Source organism: Elephas maximus, chromosome 1 (genome assembly GCF_024166365.1).
Source record: "Elephas maximus indicus isolate mEleMax1 chromosome 1, mEleMax1 primary haplotype, whole genome shotgun sequence".
NCBI lineage: Eukaryota > Metazoa > Chordata > Mammalia > Proboscidea > Elephantidae > Elephas > Elephas maximus.
Window position 1 is genome coordinate 241,305,732 of NC_064819.1, and position 19,239 is coordinate 241,324,970.

Below are 19,239 nucleotides of genomic sequence, written 5' to 3' on the forward strand. Positions count from 1 at the left end.
TTTGAACCGTCAACCTTTGGTTAGCTGCTGAGTGCTTTAACCACTGCACTACCAGGGGTCCTTAGACAGTATATACAAGCATGTAATTCAATGAAACAACTTCAAATGCAGCTGATTTGACTTACACTCCTCTTTATTTTTATGGAAATTTTCTACAGAAAGAAATTTCACATCTGTGCTTTAAATTTTTTTTAACTGTTTTTCCCTACTAAAGTAAAATTTAATTTGTGAATTACATTGGCTTTGTACATCAAAAAAATGATAGTTTTTTCTTATTAATTCATCTCCTAAGCTACCTGGTTTTCTTTTTGTGCCAGAGTTAAGAAAAACTCCCTCCAAAGGAATGGTTTTCCGGGTACTCAGGGGCCCGGAGAGTCAGTCTAGTCACGACGATCACTGACCAGACTTTTCTAAACGGGGTTTTGGCCCCTCATGTCACAGAGCATGCTTTCAGCAGACTCCAGGAGAGCACGGATTCCTCAGCTCAGCTTTCTGGGGTGCTGACCAGGGGTCTGGGGTGGGTCCTGAGGATGGGGGCACTGACCAGTGGTCTAGGGGGGTCCTGAAGATGGGGGTTTTGTCCAGTGGTCTGGGGTGGGTCCTGAGGACTAGAGGCACTGACCAGCAGGTGTGGGGGGGGTGGTCCTGAGGACTGGGGGCTCTGACCTGTGGTCTAGGGTGGGTCCTGAGGACGGGGGCTCTGACCAGCAGGTCTGGGGTGGGTCCTGAGGACTAGGGGCACTGACCAGCAGGTGTGGGGAGGGGGTGTCCTGAGGACTGGAGCTCTGACCAGTGGTCTAGGGTAAGTCTTGAGGACTGGGGGCTCTGACCTGTGGTCTAGGGTGGGTCCTGAGGACAGGGGCTCTGACCAGCAGGTCTGGGGTGGGTCCTGAGGACTGGGGCACTGACTGGTGGTCTGGGGTGGGTCTTGAGGACTAGAACTCTGACCAGGGGTCTGGGGTGGGTCCTGAGGAGTGGGGGCACTGACCAGCAGGTGTAGGATGGGTCCTGAGGACTGGGGCTCTGACCAGCAGGTCTGGGGTAGGTCCTGAGGACTAGGGGCACTGACCAGCAGGTGTGGGGTAGGTCCTGAAGACTAGGCCTCTGACTGGTGGTCTAGGGTGGGTCCTGAGGACTGGGGCTCTGACCAGCAGGTCTAGGGTGGGTCCTGAGGACCGGGGCACTGACCAAGGGTCTGGGCTTGGTCCTGAGGATGGCGGCTCTGACCAGCAGGTCTGAGGTGGGTCACGAGGATTGAGGCACTGACCAGCAGGTGCGGGGTGGGTCCCGAGGACTGGGGCTCTGACCAGCAGGTCTAGGGGCGGGTCCTGAGGACTGGGGAACTGACAAGGGGTCTGGGCTTGGTCCTGAGCATGGGGGCTCTGACCAGCAGGTCTGGGGTGGGTCCCGAGGATTGAGGCACTGACCAGCAGGTGCAGGGTGGGTCCCGAGGACTGGGGCTCTGACTGGTGGTCTGGGGTGGGTCCTGAGGATGGGTGCTGTGACTGGTGGGTCTTTTCTCACCAGGGGTCTGGGGCAGGTCCCAAGGATGGCCTTCTCAGCAGCCCCAGGTCACCCTCATGCTGCCGGCCCATGGGCCCCACTCTGAGTAGTTCTGCCACACCTAACCCAGTGAGGTCATTTTACCACCTTCAGCTTCATGTTTTTGGATCCAGATATGAGACTACCATGGCAGTGCCCTTTTTTGAAGCAAAATTAAAATAACTTTCTCATTGCACTTTTTCCCTTGTATGCCCAGTAGCCTATTGAGAGGTTACGGAATGAACTAAAAATAAATTTTCCTCTGAATGTAGCTGGCACCTTCATTTTGTATACCCTTTCTGGAACATGCCAGGGTCCAAACACACCAATGCTGGTAGGTAACTGTATCAGTGGAGCCCCTGGGTGGCAGAAACAGTTAAGTGCTTTACTGTTAGCAGAAAGGTTGATGGTTCAAACCTGCTCAAAGGTGCCTCAGAAGCCTGGCGATCAGCTACTGAAGGGCACAGCCCTGAAAGCCCTATGGAGCAGTTCTGCTCTGACACACTCGGGGCCGCCGTGAGTCAGAATCGACTCCACGGCCACTAGCAACAACAACAACTGCATCAGCTGACTTGTAGCATGGGCGTGCCATGGTCCAAGGCCCAGGAATACGGAGAAGCAGGGCAGTCTGGTAAAACACGGGTCAGGAGTTCTCAAAGCAAAGCAAAACTCACTTCCTCCCTTCCTCTGCCTCTAACTCCCTGGCTTTCCATTTCCCGCAAGACAAGCGTAAAGACCAAAATCTGATAGTCAAGCTCTCCACGCTCTGCTCCACCGACTCCTCTCACCCCCTCCTAGCACCCGTCCAGGGCTCTCTGTTGAGCTTCTGCTGTGTCTCTTCATGACCCCCTCTGCACAGGACGAGGGGCAACTCCACCAGTTTGGCTAACAAATCAGGGACAGCACTGTGAGCACAAAGTAAGACCAGCACCCTTGAAGGCCTGCAGCATCGTGCCCTCCTGTTCCCTAGCACATAAAACAATGCCTGCAGGTGCTCTTATTGGAGAGCCTAAGAGAACGAACCACCACCTGTCTGTCAGTGTGTTGTCCTGCAGGGGCTTGTATGTTGCTGTGATGCTGGAGCCTATGCCATCAGTATTTCAAATACCAGCAGGGTCACCATACTGGACAGGTTTCAGGGGAGCTTCCAGACTGAGAGAGACTGGGAATAAAGACCTGGAGATCTACTTCCAAAAATCAGCCAATAAAAACCCTACAGATCACAACAGAGCATTATCCGATATAATGCTAGAAAATGAGCTGAAGCTATTCAATATACACAGTGGCTGCAACAATGGACTCGAGCATACCAACGATCATGAAGATGGCAATATAAACTGGGCAATATTTAATTCTGTTGTACAAGGGGTTGCCATGGGTTGGAGCTGACTTGACAGCAACTAACAACAACAAGTGTCTTAAAGTTCTTTTAATTTGAACAAACTATGACGGCAGACAAAAATCTCAATGAGGTATAGCTATCAGTTATGGGCAAAGCCATAGGACCAAATAAGAAGTCTTTGCTCGGGATCTTGGTGCCCACAGATGCTATGCACAAACAATGAGTAGGGAAATGGTTCCTCAATGAGCAAAGCCCAAGATTCCAGACAGAGTGTTGCACTGTTCCTCAGACCCAGAGGGCTGGATCTAACTGGAGAGAGCGTTCTCCATCGTGGTGACAGGAAGAACTCCCAGATCTGAAGAACGTGGCAACATTCTGACTTCCTCATCCTAAGAACTGCCTCAGACCCATTCATCTAGCATTGTAGCTCATCTGAAGAAGGGACTCAAATCCATTCACCAGCCTTCTATCGCATCATCAAAGGCAGAGCAAACTGACTCAAAGCCTGGTTTAAGTACACGGCTGGGACCATGTGTTCTTCCTGGTTTTTGCTGTGGTGGCGGTTATTTTGCTTTGTTTTGTTTTATTTAAGTTGTTGTTGGAGCTAATAGGTAGACAGTGCAGAAAATTATCTCAAAAGAGTTTTAGCCTGTGTGGTCTTTCTTCCTGGATAATAAGAAAAAGAAGGCAAATCTCTTTCTGAAAAGCACTCTATTTGTGTTTGAAACATCAGCATATTTTGCTCAGAATCAAACCCGTCATTAACGTGGGAAGCATTTCAACATTTTGCTTTAAGCCTACTAAAAATACTTAACCCTAAATCTGATTCTTAAATCAGGAAAGAGAAAAATTTCAAGTGTAAAACCAGCGCCAATAAAATCGCCAAACCTGCCAGGTGATGTTCCACGGGTGCCACTTGCTGCAAAGAGAAGCGGGAAAGAGCTGAAAGAGCCAGGAGCTTACTGTTGGTGAGAATAACTTCAGAAGACTTTGGGGAAAAAAAATCTGTGAGACACTTGGGTAGATTTGTTTCACGATGGCATCACACCTTCTAATAAAACAGCAAATGAGAAAAAATGATTACGCTCTTGGAATTCATAGAAATTACTTCCTGTGTGCTCTGAAAAAATTAACAAATAAATACCTTTTGTGTTTTTAAATACAAAATAAGCTAGCAAAGATAAAAATAAAATACACAGACATTTATTTTAGTGATGGATCTACCAATCTTTGAATGAATAATTAAAATGTGACTTACCTTTGCAGTTTCCTCTATAAGCAATCTCTAACTGGGGGTCTTTGCACTTGGCGCGTTGGAACTCACAGCGGGACAAGAAGGTCCTTCCATCAGAGGCACAGAGAGCTTTTTGAGGAGAGCCCGCACAGTCCAAGCTACAGTCCTTGTCTTTATCTTGGTCAACTCTCAAAAACTTGGGGGAAAAAAAAAGCAGAGAAATTCAGAGACATGTTCTCTAGGGCAGCCAAAAACAGGAGGCTATTTAAAGGCCACTAAGTAGGCAGGGAATAAAAATCAAGGATGACACTATTGAGTTTTATCACTGCCAGAAGCACAGGGATCTCTTAGAAAATGATAAGCCATCAGCCTATCAACTGTTTCAAAAGCCTTGATAATTCTGTCAATGTTTGATGGTGGAATCTCTTAATAGACAACTTGGCAGGTGAAAGTTTTATGTCCATCAAGGAACACTATACTCTGTTTTGTCTTTAATGAGCTGATAACAGCAGTGTGGAAACACTGGTGGTGTAGTGGTTAAGTGCTACAGCTGCTAACCAAAGGGTCGGCAGTTCGAATCCACCAGGCACTCCTTGGAAACTCTGTGGGGCAGGTCTACTCTGTCCTGTAGGGTCACTATAGGGTCACTATGAGTAGGAATCGACTCGATTGCACTGGGTTTAATTTTGGTTTTTGAACAGTAGTGTTTTTTTCTTTTCATTTGTCATTCATTTGCTAATTTACTTCAACATTCAATGTGGTGTACCACCATTCTGGAAGTGACAAGGGTCAGGAATGCCCACTGTTTGTCTGGAATTGGATGAGATCTTTCCTAATTTAAACAGCTCCTAGAACTCTATCTGACTTGTTGCCGTTGAGTTGATTCCAACTCATAGTGACCCTATAGGACAGAGTAGAGCCAGCTGGTGGATTCCAACCTTTTGGTTAGCAGCCAAGCTCTTAACCACTGTGCCGCCAAGAATTCATAGCTCCATCTACAGTCTAAAAATCCACCCATGTATACTTGTTTGAACTTAATCATCGTGTTGTGAACAAGTTTTGGTTGAGTAAATTAATGGGATTATACCAAGAAGAGGCTTGATGATTGCTATGAAAATGCCTGAAAGTGCAGCACACCCAGCACAGAGCAGCATAATGAGATGACATGTTGGCCATACTGGGCATCCGGGATTCTCAGACATGGCTACAAGCAAGAGAGCTACTCTCTGACGGAACACATCTGGGTTGCCGCCTAGTAGCCATTTTGCACGTGGAGATTCTGGTTACATTGACTGCCCTTGGGTTACCAGTCCTTGCCTTGCTATTTTATGTCCCTGACACACAGCCTCAGTGGAGTCTTGGGTTCTGATCCTACCTCCCCACAACCTGGATTACTGATCGTTTCCTGCCCTCACTAACCTTCCAGTTCCACCGTGGCCTGTCCCAGACCATGGTCTCATCTAGCCCTATACCATGACGGACAAGACAACGGGAAGGCGAACTTCAGAATAACACTCATGAAGGGCTTGCACTATAGAATTACGATGAGGACAAACAGAATTACGATAAGCCTTTGGCCACTGACATGTCACCTGCCCCATAAATGTGCTTTCTCTTGTTTATGGAGCATTAGTAATTCACTGGAGTCCCTGGGTGGCACAAACAGTTAACAGATCAACTACTAGCCAAAAGGTTGGTCATGCAAACCCACCCAGAGGCATCTCGGAAGAAAGGTCCGGCGATCTGCTTCTGAAAGTTCCCAGCCTTGAAAACTCTACGGAGCAGTCCTGCTCTGCACCCTTGGTGTTGCCATGAGTCAGAGTCAACTCTGTGACAACAACAACGACAATTCACTGACTCATGCGGCCCCACAATTCACTGACTCATGCGGCCCCACGTGTGTCAGTAGAGCTGTGCTCCATACAGTCTTCAGTGACTGATTTTTCAGAAGCAGATCAACAGGCCTTTCTTCCAAGGCAACTCTGGGTGGACTTGAACTGCTAACCTTCTGGTTAGCAGTCAAGCACTTAACCGTTTGTACCACCCAGGGGCTCAGTGACAACTTTTTTTTTTTAGTAATTGATTAAAAAAGAAAACCTGGAGCTGTGGTTATTCTTAAATAATCTCTGCAAAATAAACTTGTTCAAATGCACACAACACAGAGGGGGTCCAAACACGACCACTGTTTTCCCCAACATCATTCACAGAGATGAAGAGAGCTCAGATCAGATGCCCCCCAACCTTCTCCAGTTGGAGCTGGAGGAAAAGTAGAACCCCATCCACTGTTCTGGCATCAGAAAAGAGAAACATTCTCCAGCTCAGGGTGCTCTGATTCTGGAGAAGACACCAGAACTCTGCCCTGAGGCTCTGTGTGTCCTCACTTGCTCCGTTTAAAGAACTAGAAGCTGAAGCTGGAATAAAAGCCACGGTGAGACATCGAAAGACCGTAGAGAGAGCCACCACCTGTGCAGAGCCACATCACCAACAAGGACCTGGGGTGGGCTCAGGGCACCCCAGATCCTGGAGTCCCAGGAGGGGGGCAGCAGGTAGGCTGTGGTCAGCAAGGTGTGGACAGTAACATTGAAGCCGTCAACACCGCTCACAGTGCCATGCCCAGGTCTCTGGAGGAAGGCCGGAGCCAAAGGGCACGTGGCCCACATCTGGCAGGTGACTGGGCCTGCTGGTCGGGAGAGCCTCCGGCACAAAGGGGATACTCATTTTTCCGATTTTCCCAACTTCAAGCACCATGCTCCAAATCTCTGAGACCAACTTCACCTGGTACGTGATACTGGCATATTTTAGCCACGATGGAAAGGAAAATTAGATTATTGCCTTTTCGGGGTTTTGCAAAAATGTGTGCTTTTACTTAAAAACGGGCACAGTCACTTTGGTCATGAGGGGTTTCGACTCCCATTTTTCACTGTACCTATCATTAACTTTCACGGAGAGGGGCCCCAACTATGCATCCTCTGGGAAACGTTCCCAGCGTGAGTCACAAGGACCCTCTGGGGATACTGTACGTCAGAAGGGACGAAGCCTGCTGAGGTGGGCTGTTGGACAGAATTTTTCACTGTGCTACCTTCTTCTCATTGCAAGTCCCTGAGAATTCTGATAGACTTGTTCTCATAACACAGGGCTGCATCAGAACAGTTTAGCAAGGCACAAGAGGAAGAGAGGGGGGAAACACCCACCAAGAGTTCAGCCTGAACATACAGAATGTTCACGAGAAGTCACAGGACCCTGGTCTCAAGCAGGAGCCCGCCCTACCACATGCCAGTTGCCATCCAGTCGACTCTGACTCTGGCTACCCCATGTGTGTCAGAGCAGAACTGGGCTTCATAGGGTTTTCAATGGTTGATGTTTCAGAAGATGGCCAGACCTTTCTTCCAAGGCACCTCTGGGTGGACTTGAACCGCCAGTCCTTTGGTTAGCAGCTGTGCACACTAACCCTTTGCACCACGCAGAGACTCCACCCTATAACATAGCTCTCTTCTATTTTAGACAAAAAGATGGAACAACCTAAATCTGTTAATTTTTATGTTTAAGCAGGGGTCTATTTGCATTTCCTGAAACCCTAAGTGAGGTAAACCCTTAGGTAAGCCATTGTAATTATCATTTTCTCTAAATAGAAAGGGACAGCCTCTACAAATTTTATTTAAAAAAGAAGGGGGTAAAAAAAGCCCTAGAGTTCAGGTATTTGGAGTTGAACCATAATTGGTGATACTCTGACGGCGGGGCAGGAACAATGGAAGCATTCTCCCTCAGAAATGAGAGAGCACAGGTCCCCTCCCCCACCCCGTTTTAACAGCAATTAAAATCCAGAGGGAGACAGTCAGTTTGAGGAGGAAAACAAGGCTTTAACGAAGTCGTTTCTCTTATAAACAGAACCCATTGAAGAAAAGAGGATACCCCCATCTAAAGCGCTCACTATTTACTAAAGAAACTTGGCTGAGGGTCCTCACACTAGTTCATGATAAAAGGCATTTTGCCAAATTTCAAAAGAAATCAATGAGACCTTGAGGGGTTTCGCTTAAAAAAAGCCTGACAGTTACAAGGGCTTTTCATTTCTTTTATTTTCCTGAAGAGCTCTGTCTGCATGGGTGCAAGAGGGCACTGTGTTAGGAAGCTACAGGAGATGCAGCAAGTATTGTTTTGTGGAAAATGACTCAATCATGCATTAAAAATTACAGTGGTTTACGTGTTTGCTAACCAAAAGGTCGGAAGTTCAAATCCACCAGCTGCTCTTTGGAAACCCGGTGGGGCAGTTCTACTCTGTCCTATAGGGTCTCTATGAGTCGGAACCAACTTGATGGCAGCGGGGTTTTTTTTTTTAAGGCCCAACATGAGGACAGTGGTGGTTTACTGGTGGAATCCTTGCCTTCCATGAGGGAGACCCAGGTTCGATTTCCAGCCAGTGCAGCTCAGGCGCAGCCACCACCCGTCTGTCAGTGGAGGTCTGCACGTTGCTGTGACGCTGAACAGGTTTCAGAGGAGCTTCCAGGTTAAGACAGACAAGGAAGAAAGGCCTGGCCATCTACATCTGAAAATCAGCCAGTGAAAACCCTAGGGATCTCAAGGGTCCAGCTGGCAATTGATCATGGGGATGGCGCAGGACTGGGCAGCCTCTCCCTCCACTGTGCAAAGAGTCACCATGAGTCGTGGTCAAGGCAATGGCAGCCACAACAGTACTAATACAAATAAATCAGACGTGCGCTCTGTGTTTTTCTTACACTTGGGTTTAGGCCAGAAGGAAAAGTTGGAACAAGATCTAATATTTAAGAAGAGAGTTAAAATAGTCTCTAAATCTTAAAGAATCTTATGAATTTTCCCACCATACTAACTGATTGAAGCCTATTTTTTGGCGCAGGATAGCACTAAGAAAAACCGCCTCTGATATAGATACATCCACGGCTGTAAGAGTCCAAAAGCTGGGACTTTCTAAACAGAACACCCCTGAAAAGTGAGGATAAGCTTCCAAGTGCTCTTGCTGGGTCTACGGACGAGGTCACCCACTGGGGGAGCAGATGAGAGCGGGGTGCAGGCTCTCCAGGTCAGGCCTGATGGGCGCTGCCGACGGCGAGTAATTCTGGAACAACTGAGGCAGGTGGAGACGTGCTATGAACACAGGCCTGCTTCAGTCAGTGATTTCTCCACTGTGCAGCCTGAAGCGGCTCCAATTTCAGCACAGCGTTCCCCGTGCAGTCAAATGGAGAGCTGCAATCCACGGTGCAGACGTGGAAATGATTACGTAGCACCTGCAAACCTGCAGCTTAACCGTGAGAATACAACAGGATTTGACGCAGGGTATTTCCTCCCAAAGAGAGCTGCCGTTTCTTTCTTCCATTCATTCATTTATTCATTTGATGGAAGCAATTTAAGCCAACCCGTATGTGTGTTTTCACAATGCCTCACTTCATTAAGGAATGCTTACATTAAGCAATGTTGCTGTCTTTACCTCTTTTTTCACACCCTGAGGATAAAGCCTTACTTTTCTATGTTAGCTCAAAAGTCAGATCCAGCTGGAACTGAACTTACTAAAGAATTTTTGTGTGATTTCGCCCTACGAGGTGTTTTACCAGACGCCAGGACGGTGGGAATCCAAGACAGCTAGAACCCCGGCCCTGTACTAAACGTGCCCCTACCCCACCCCACCCCCCATGGAGTCGATTTCGATTATACAGGAGTGGAGCATAAAATCTTGACGCTGTTAGTTGTCATGGATTTGATGTCGGCTCATGGTGACCCCAAGCACGTCAGAGCAGAACTGCTCCACGGGGTTTTCAAGTCTGTGACCTTTTGGAAGCAGATTGCCAGGCCTGTCTTCCAAGGCACTGCTGGGTGGGTTCAAACCACCAACCTTTCAGCTAGCAGCTGAGCACCTAACTACTTGTGCCACCAAGGGATTCTGCTTAAAATCTAAACGGCAGCAAATATAAGTCTCCAAGTAATTATCACATAAGGCAGAGCATACGAGGCTGAGAGGAGAAACGGTTTGCCTCTGACATGGGGGATATAAAAAGCTTCATAAAAGAGATCATCTAGGAAGAAGGGAGAAAACTTTGATACAAAAAGATATGAGATGGAATCCCAGAGAAAAACCAATATAAACCAATGTGTAAACATCAATAATACGGAGAAACTGGAAAGAAGTCTAATTTTTAACAGGCCAAGAACATGATCGTGCTGGTGGGTGGCTTACCCACGGGAATCGCTTGAGAGACTGTGAGGCCCAGATGTTGGAACAGTCACTCAGTGGCCAGGAAAACAGCAGCAGGAGGAGGAAAAGCCATGTTTCATTTCCGCCTTGTTCCATCAATCAGAAAATTCTAAATAGCGTATTTTAACTATTACAACACATATATGATGCCAGTGAACAAACCTCTTTTAGAATTTAACTGGTTGTTTGTTAGCACAGTTTTAGGTCTTTTTTAATGAACTAGACCAACTGGCAACATTTATGGATACTAACTGTAAGTTGGAGCCCTGGTGGCACAGTGGTTAAGTGCTCGGCTGCTAACCAAAAGGTCCTGCAGCTCAGCAGAAGAAAAGACCTGGCAATCCCATAAAGATTACAGGCTAGGAAACCCTATGGAGCAGCTCTACTCTGTCCTATAGGGTCGCTATGAGTTGGAGTAGACTCGACGGCACATGACAACAACAACTGTATGTCAATTAAAATGGGATTCTGGCCACCATTTAATTTTACGGAGGGCATTTGGCAAACCATCACAATTACTATCAGAACAATGCAGTATCCTGTTTTAAAGCAATAGATTGGAAGGCACTGTTGGTTCTGCATTTCTCCACCTCTGCAATCTGAGACTGCACTTCTTTATCTGTAAAATGGGATTTATCATACTTTCTCTGTTTGCCTCTGAGGTAACTGTGAGAAAAAAAAGAAACAGTGAGGTTCTACACATGTGAATGATTACTGTAAAGAAATACATTGGCAACGGAATACTATCCAATGATAAAGAGCAATGATAAACCCAGGAAACACCTCACAACGTGGATGAATCTGGAAGGCATTACGCTGAGTGAAATAAGTCAGTCACAAAAGGACAGATATTATATGAGACCACTATTATAAAAACCCCAAGAAAAGGTTTACACACACACACAAACAATCTTTGATGGTTACGAAAGGGGTGGAGTGGTAAGGGGAAACCACTAACTAGATAGCAGACAAGTGTTAACTTTGGTGAAGGGGAAGACAACACACAATATAGAGGAAGTCAACACAAGTTGACCCAGGCAGTCACAGAAGCTTCCTAGACACATCCAAACACCTTGAAGGACCGAGCTACTGAGGCTGAAGGCTGGAGACCATGGTCTCAGGGGACACCTAGGTCAACTGGCATAACATAGCTCATAAAGAAAATGTTCTACATCCTAGTTTGGTGAGTATCATCTGGGGTCTTAAAAGCTTGCAAGCAGCCATTTAAGATACATCCATTGGTCCCAGCCTGTCCAGTGCAGAGGAGAATGAAGAAAACCAAAGAAACAAGGAAAATATCAATTCAAAGGACTAACGGACCACATGAACCACAGCTCTCACCAGCCTGAGCCCAGAAGAACTAGATGGTGCCCTGCTACCACCACTGACTGCTCTGACCAGGATCACAATAGAGAGCCCTGGAGAGAACGGGAGAAAAATGTAGAACAAAATTCAAATTCATAAAAAAGACCAGGCTTACTAGTCTGACAGATACTGGAGGAACCCCCAAGACTATGGCCCCCAGAAACCCTGCTAACTCAGAACTGAAGCCGATCCCGAAGCCCACTTCTCAAAGATTAGGCGGGCCTATAAAACAAACAGTACACACGTGAGGAATGTGCCTCTCAGTTCAATCAAACATATGAGACCAACTGGGCAGCACCTGCCCAAAAGCAAAGACATGAAGGCAGAAAGGGGCAGGAAAACTGGACGAATGGACACAGAGAACCTAGGGTGGAAAGGGAAAGGGGGAGAGTGCTGACACATTGTGGGGATTTCAACCAATGTCGCAAAACAATTTGTGCATAATTTTTTGAATGAGAAACTAATATGTGCTATAAACTTTCACCTAAAGCACTAAAGAATAGAAAAAAAGAGAGAGAGAGAAAGGAATACATTGGGGGTTGGATTTGTAGTCTGTGTGAGTGTGGTACACATTGTAAGCACTTCTACAGTGCCCCTCGCTATAGCTCAGTGTCCATCACACCAAGAGGAATCAAGGGCAGCAAAGACAGTAGGATGACCTCTCTCTTAGATACTCCCTACCCTCACTGGAGGACAGCTGGGAGCGTGAAACGAAGACGTGCTCTCACAGGGCAGCTTGTCCCGTTGAGCTTGAGAGCCTGAGTGAAGTTGATGAGATGGCAAACTGGTAATTTCAACTCTCACCACCATTGCTTCCGGCCTCTTTGTGCCTTTTCCTTATATTTATTGAGCACTTGCAGTAGTCTAAAAATCACAGGCAAACTATCAAAAGGAATGAATTAAAAAAGTATCCACATGACTAAATTGAAGCTGCAACCCCAGGCAGGAGCAGCAAATCCCATCTCTATGGTGAAGGCTGGTGTGCGGGGCGGTCCTCGCCCTGGGCTCTGGGTCAAGGGCAAGAGCACTGACACTGGGGACCAGAGGCCAGCTGTGACAGGGACACTTGTTTAGCCAAATGAGCCTTGGTCCCCTCATCTGTAAAATGGAGGTGGTGGCCACAATGCCCATTTCCCAGGATTCCTGTGAGGAGAGAATGAGATGGCTCATAAGGAAATGTTCAGAAAACCTGCAGATGTTCTTTGAATCAGCCCTTCTGAGCAGACAGCCCCGCTTACCTAATATGCAAACAGAGGCATGTTTACACGGGTACACTTTTCAGTATCCATGAGAAATTCCATTCTACCACATGAGCACTTCATAACCCTCCTGTTTGTGATAATTAAAAAAAAAAAAACCTGGGAATGTGAAATTAAAGAGAGAGCTAAACTAGAAGGTCAGGAAGGCGAGCAGGTTTTTCATAGAAGCTTTGGGAAGATGAAGGAAATGCTGGGGGATCCAGAGGCCCCACAGGTCTTCAGCAGACACAGAGATGGGGTCTGAGAGTGCAGGAGGGAGGACCTGGGGGACCAGGTACAGAGAGGCTGGTGGCAGCACCCCTGAGCACCAAACACCAGGACAATATCCACCTGGCGTGGAGAACCAACACAGGCCTCCCAGGGCTTGGAGGCAACCAAGAGAAACCCAGTCCCATCACCCTTCCAGAAACCTGCATGGGTAAAGGTCCCAGGAGTCTCCTAGAGAGCAAGGACTGACAGACAGGAACCTGCTATGCACACCAAGTGACTAAAGCTGGGGACAGAACAGCCACAGCCATTTTCCTCATGACCTTCTGTGCTATCTTTATTGTTTTGTTTTAGTGGACATAAAACATTTTATAAGTGCTTTTATAGACTCTTTATTGGCTTTTGGTCCTCAAGCCCAGTTTTCCCGTAACTGTCCTAGTTCCTGCTCTGATCCCACATTCTACACGCCAGCTTTGCATCCTGAACCCCAGTCAACGGTGGGCGTATGTTTTGCTGTGTCCATTCACCTATCCTTTCCCAAAGCATTTCTCTGTTATTTATGTCCCTTCCCTGCCTCCGTATCTCTATCAATTTCTATGATGAAAATTAATATTGTTGCCTCTTGCTAGTGACTTCTTGGAGATAATTCAAGAACCCTCTCGGGGTACTAACTTTCCCAGATATATATCTACTTGAGACTCAGTGGGAACCTTGTTACTCTAAAACTCTTCTTAATGAAATACCATGTGGATAGTGTTATCTTAATGCAAAACTCATCTTTGGCAACAAAAAAATTACTGTACTTGGGGTGGAAGGGGAGGGAAACAATCTCTGGGAAACAGTGAATTTGTGTTTATGGTGATAGGAAAATTGGCACTAAGCAGGGCTATGAGTGAAATCCACTGGACAGCACCTGACAACAATGACAAGGAGGGTAATAGTTACACACTGACCAATGTAACTGATACTAATAAGCTGTACACCAGAAAAAGGGTGAAATGGCAAATGTAATGCTATATATAATCTAAAAACAACAGCAACCAAAAATAAAAAAAGAGGCTGCAACTGCTGATACTATTTAGGTACAATGAAATGTCTCATGAGATCACTTTTCTGGGTTCCAAGGTCTAGAGTCAGCTTTTCAGGTCTGCCCAGTCAACTGGCCTAATATTGTGTTTGGAATTTCTGTTACATCTCCTAGTTGGATGAGTAGTGGCTGGGGTCTTAAAACCTTGTGAGTAGCCATCCAAGATACAACTGGTCTCTATTGTAACTGCAGAGGAAGAAGGAGACCCAGGAATCAGAGAAATAAATGGACTGCCTCCACGAGCTACTACCTCCTTTGTCATGAGGAGAGAAGGACTAGAAGAACTGAATGTTTTGATCAAAAATGCAGCAGATGTATCCTGATCAAAAGGAGGAAAAATGTGCAGTAGAGATTCAAATTCTTATGAAAACCACACTAACTAGACCCATGAGACTGTGGGAACCTCTGAATTGTTCATCCCAAGATAAGTAAACCTTGAACTGAAACAATCCCCTGAAGTCATCTTTAAACTGAACAAGAGTTTAGCCCAATTAGTACAGAGTGTTTGCCGTCAACATTGAGCGCTTTTAAGGGATTATCTGAAGCGCAGACAAACGTTCAGAGGGCAGTGTGTCCAAGCTGATGGTGGTGGAACTCTGTGTAGATGGCGAGAATGGTGGCAGGACATGAAGATGGTACCCAACGTCACTGACCTGCATCCTAGAGATTGTTGAATGGGTGCAGCTTTTGCTGTGTATATTTTCACCAAAAGTAAAATAACAATAAAAAATTACCGTACTTAACATCCATACGATCCACGTAATACCCATAGACTACGGAACAGAGGTGATTCGCCTGCAGAAGGAAGATTAAATGAATACCCTATAAAATACTGAAATGGAGCTGGAATTCTACTCAAGTAATACATGCTTTATTTGAGGGCTTTGTCATACTGTTATCACATACACATACTTTTAATCACGTCACAACATGGACAAACCTTGGAAACATCACACCGAGTAAAATAAGTCAGTCACAAAAGGACAGACGTCGTATGACTCCACTTGTATGAAATTTCTAGAACAGGCAAGTGCACACAGACCTATGGTTATTAATGGTTACCAGGGGTCAGCGGAGGGAAGTGAAGAAAGGGGGCCCATTGATCAGGGGGCACTGAGCTTCTGTTAAGGGTGATGGAAAAATCTGGAAACAGGTAATGGTGATGTCTGCACACGACAAACACGATTGCCCTCACTGAGCTGTGTACACAGAGTGCTGAAATGGCAAATGTCTTGCTACGTATATGTCTACCATATGTTTTTCAAAAATAGCGTTTATGGAGGAGTCGCTAGATTTCTGGCACTACCTTCTTTAGTTTAACTACAATAAAGTACTAGTTTCTTATCCACAATCTCATTATGAGTCAAGGAACAGGCCAAATGAATATTTAACAATTGATATGTTTTTCACAAGGAGTCCCAGGGTGGTGCAAATACTTGGCTGCTAACTGAAAGGTTGGTGGTTCAAGTCCAACCAGGTTGGACTGAGGTGCCTCAGAAGATAGGCCTGGCAACCTACTTCCAAAAAACCAGCAATTGAAAACCCTATGGAGCACAGGTCCACTCTGGCTCAGATGGTGTTGCCATGAGTTGGAGCCGACTCCACGGGAGCTGGTTTCCAATCTGGGATGTGGTGGACGTGACAGTGGACACCAGCCTGTTGCCTCAGAGCCCATTGCCTGTAACTCTTCAAGGACACAGACGGTCTTTTCTTACCTACGTAGCTGTGGTGCCCCAGCACGTGTCTGGCCTGTGGTCGGTGCTCAGTAAATGTTTGTTGGATGACAAGCTGTATTAATGTAACGTCACGGGCCATTATGGAATTACAGGGTGCAGCAGGGCCAGAGGAGGTGGTAGAGAAAGTTGATGCATAATTATGGGGTTTATAGAGAGACAAGGTCGCGGGCAGGCAGCCCACAGAGAAACCTCCGTGCCAAATCCCACTTTCTGTAATACTAAGGCACCCCTTTCCTGTCTGAGTGAATCAACAGTATATATGCTGAAGATCAGTACATCGAGGATTTTCCTCTTCCTCCTGCCTCCAACCTCTTCTTCTCCCATCACTGTTTTCTCCTCTTGCTCAGCTCCCTCTGAATTCATCTCCTGCTAGACTGCTCCACCGCTCAAAATTTAAACAAAGTAATGCAGCTAAAATGGGCCAGGCACGGTTCTAAAAACTTTTATATGTGCATTATCTCCTTTAACCTAGCTACTGCCTGAACTAACACTATCATGAAGCCCATTTTACAGGTGAGAAGATGGAGTCAGATTAAGCGACTTGCATCATCCATCATTACACTCCCTCTGAACACAGGCAGCTGGACCCCGGACCCCAAACTGTTCTTATTTAAGAACGGCATGTGTGGCACCTTGAGTGCTTCAAATGGAACCTATATGGTGACCTGATACAACGTACCATTATGGATTGAATGGTATCCTCCAGAAAGAAATGCTGAAGACCTAACCCCTAGTACCTGTGAACATGGCCTTGTTTGGAAATAGAGTCTCTGAGGGTGTTATCAGTTAGGTTAACCTGAGGCCAGGCTGGCGTAGGCTGGGTCCTCATCCCATCTGAGTGGTGTCTTTATCAAAGAAGAGGAGAGACACAAAGAGAGAAAGACAGAGGAAAGACAGCCAGGTGAAGACGGAAGCAGAGACTGGAGTGATGCAGCTACAAACTAAGCGACGCCAAGGAGCTGCCAGAAGGTAGGAGAGAAGCCCGTGTCAGACTGTCCCTCCAAGCCCTCAGAAGCCGGCAACACAGCCCAGACCCGACAGCTGGACTCCCAGCCTCCAGAGCTGTAAAAGGATAAATTTCTGTTTTAATAAACCACCCAGTGCACAGTACATTGTTATGGCAGTGCTAGGAAATGGATACAAGTATTTATGATGCTATTGGCAGGAACAAAATCAACAACGGAGATACATAAGTATATTTTGTTGACATACAGAAGAAAATTAAACTTCAGGAGGCAGCATGCATTTGAAATTTTCTACGGTAACTATGTTGAGAACGAGTGCCTTCTAATCTACAAGTTAAGCTTTCCTCTCATTACTTCCCTCTTTTTGGTACATTTCTAATACAGGTGTATTTCATACATCTCTAGGCTCACACAGAATGTCATACACAAATGCACAGTGATATCAATAAGAAACACTTTTCCCAGAGACTAATTCACTAAAGACAAGATTAAATAGGTAGACTGAGAAGTGTCTAACCACAGAAGTGAAAGACAGCCTTGAAAATCAGCACTCAGCGGGCGTTAGGCTGCGTTTCCTAAACAGCCAGCTCCCCACACCAGCGTTAGGCTGCGTTTCCTAAACAGCCAGCTCCCCACACCAGCGTTAGGCTGCGTTTCCTAAACACCCAGCTCCCCACACCAAAACTGCAGCCGTTGTCGTTCTAGTTACATCTCCATCACCAGGCTGGCTTGTTCGACATGCAGACCCCAGGTCTCCACCCCGAGATTCTCACTTAGCAGACCTAGGGTAGACCTAAGACTTCTTGTGTACCAAAAAATTAATGCAGAAAGAAATAAACTCATTGCCATTGAGTGCATTCTGACTTACAGTGACCCTATAGGTCAGAGTAGAGCTGCCCCATTGGGCTTCCGAGGCTGAAATCTTTACATAAGCAGACTGCCACATCTTTCTCCCAAAGAGCTGCTCATGAGTTCGAACCGCTGACCTTTCAGTTAGCAGCCGAGTGCTTAACCACTGCACCACTAGGTGTATCCATAAAAAAAAACAAACCAAACCCGTTGCCATCGAGTCAATTCCAATTCTTAGCAACCCTATGGGACAAAGGAGAACTTCCCCATTGGGTTCCCAACGAGCAGCTGTTAGATTTGAACTGACAACCTTCGGTTAGCAGCTGAGCTCTTAGCTGCCGCACCACCAGGGCTCCACCAGGTATACAGTAAGTGGTAAATATGAACATAGGAGACCTTCAATGATCCTTATGAAGCAACACTCCGCAAGTACTGCAAACAGCATTTCTTACCAAGTGACTAGGTAACAGGGAGGAAGCTGGAAGAAAGGTACCCAGGTGTACGTATCCAAAGGGGACATCATAAAACCCCAGTGGCCCAACTGTTTGCCTTTTATTTGAAAAGTAGCTCTATTCTCATTACCATGTACAACTCATGCTGTTGTTCGCTGCCACTGAGTCGGCCCCCGACTCGTGGTAACTTTGTGATCCATAGGGTTTTCACTGGCTGATTTTCCGAAATAAATCTCCAGGCCTTTCTTCCTAGTCCACCTTAGCCTGGAAGCTCTGCTGAAACCTGTTCAGCATCATAGCAACATGCAAGCCTCCACTGACTCCTGGGTGATGGCTGTGCCTGAGGTGTGCTGGCTGGGACTCCATTCCAGGTCTCCCGACGGAGGACGGGAGTTCCAGCTCTGCCCTTGTGCATACGTGGCTCACAGTCCTGACACCTCAGCGCCTCCTGAGAGACAGCGCCCTGAACAGCCTGCAGCTGCCGTTTCCTTTTCGTCTTCACTTTCCTCGGTATAGCGAACGCCTTCGTTGATGAAACGGCGTTCTCACAGGCATCTGAGCGGTGTTTCTTCTTAAAGCTCTTGCTCATTTTAAAGGATTCAGAGCAAATTACACTAAAATGTGTGTCACAGAATATGAGAGCAACCTGGAAGGGAGGGAGCTGTATACAAAAGCCGAGTACCAGACAGTCTGTGTCACAGCCAAACCTCAGTGGAGACTCCTTACACAGTTAAATCATCCCCACAGAGGGGCATGACGAAAACCAGAAAACCAAACCTGCTGCCGTCAAGTCGATTCCGACTCATAGCGACCCTGTGGGACAGAGCAGAACTGCCCCACAGAGTTTCCAAGGCTACAATCTTGTTGGAAGCAGGCTGCTATGTCTTTCTCCTGCTGAACGGCTGGTGGGTTTGAACCACTGACCTTTCAGCTAGCAGCCGAGCACTTAACCATTGCACCACCAGGGCTCCTTAAGGCATGACC

At 46.6% G+C, this 19,239-nt stretch overlaps 1 protein-coding gene across 2 annotated transcripts in view; it reads right to left on the reverse strand.

Annotated features, from left to right (window-relative positions):
• SMOC2 (SPARC related modular calcium binding 2) overlaps nucleotides 1-19,239 on the reverse strand; it is a 266,270-nt gene that overhangs the window by 187,403 nt on the left and 59,628 nt on the right. For both annotated transcript variants that reach the window (XM_049905707.1, XM_049905702.1), the window contains exon 2: nucleotides 4,143-4,314. In XM_049905707.1, coding sequence (XP_049761664.1) covers nucleotides 4,143-4,314 — 172 coding nt within the window. The remainder of the gene's footprint in view (nucleotides 1-4,142; nucleotides 4,315-19,239) is intronic.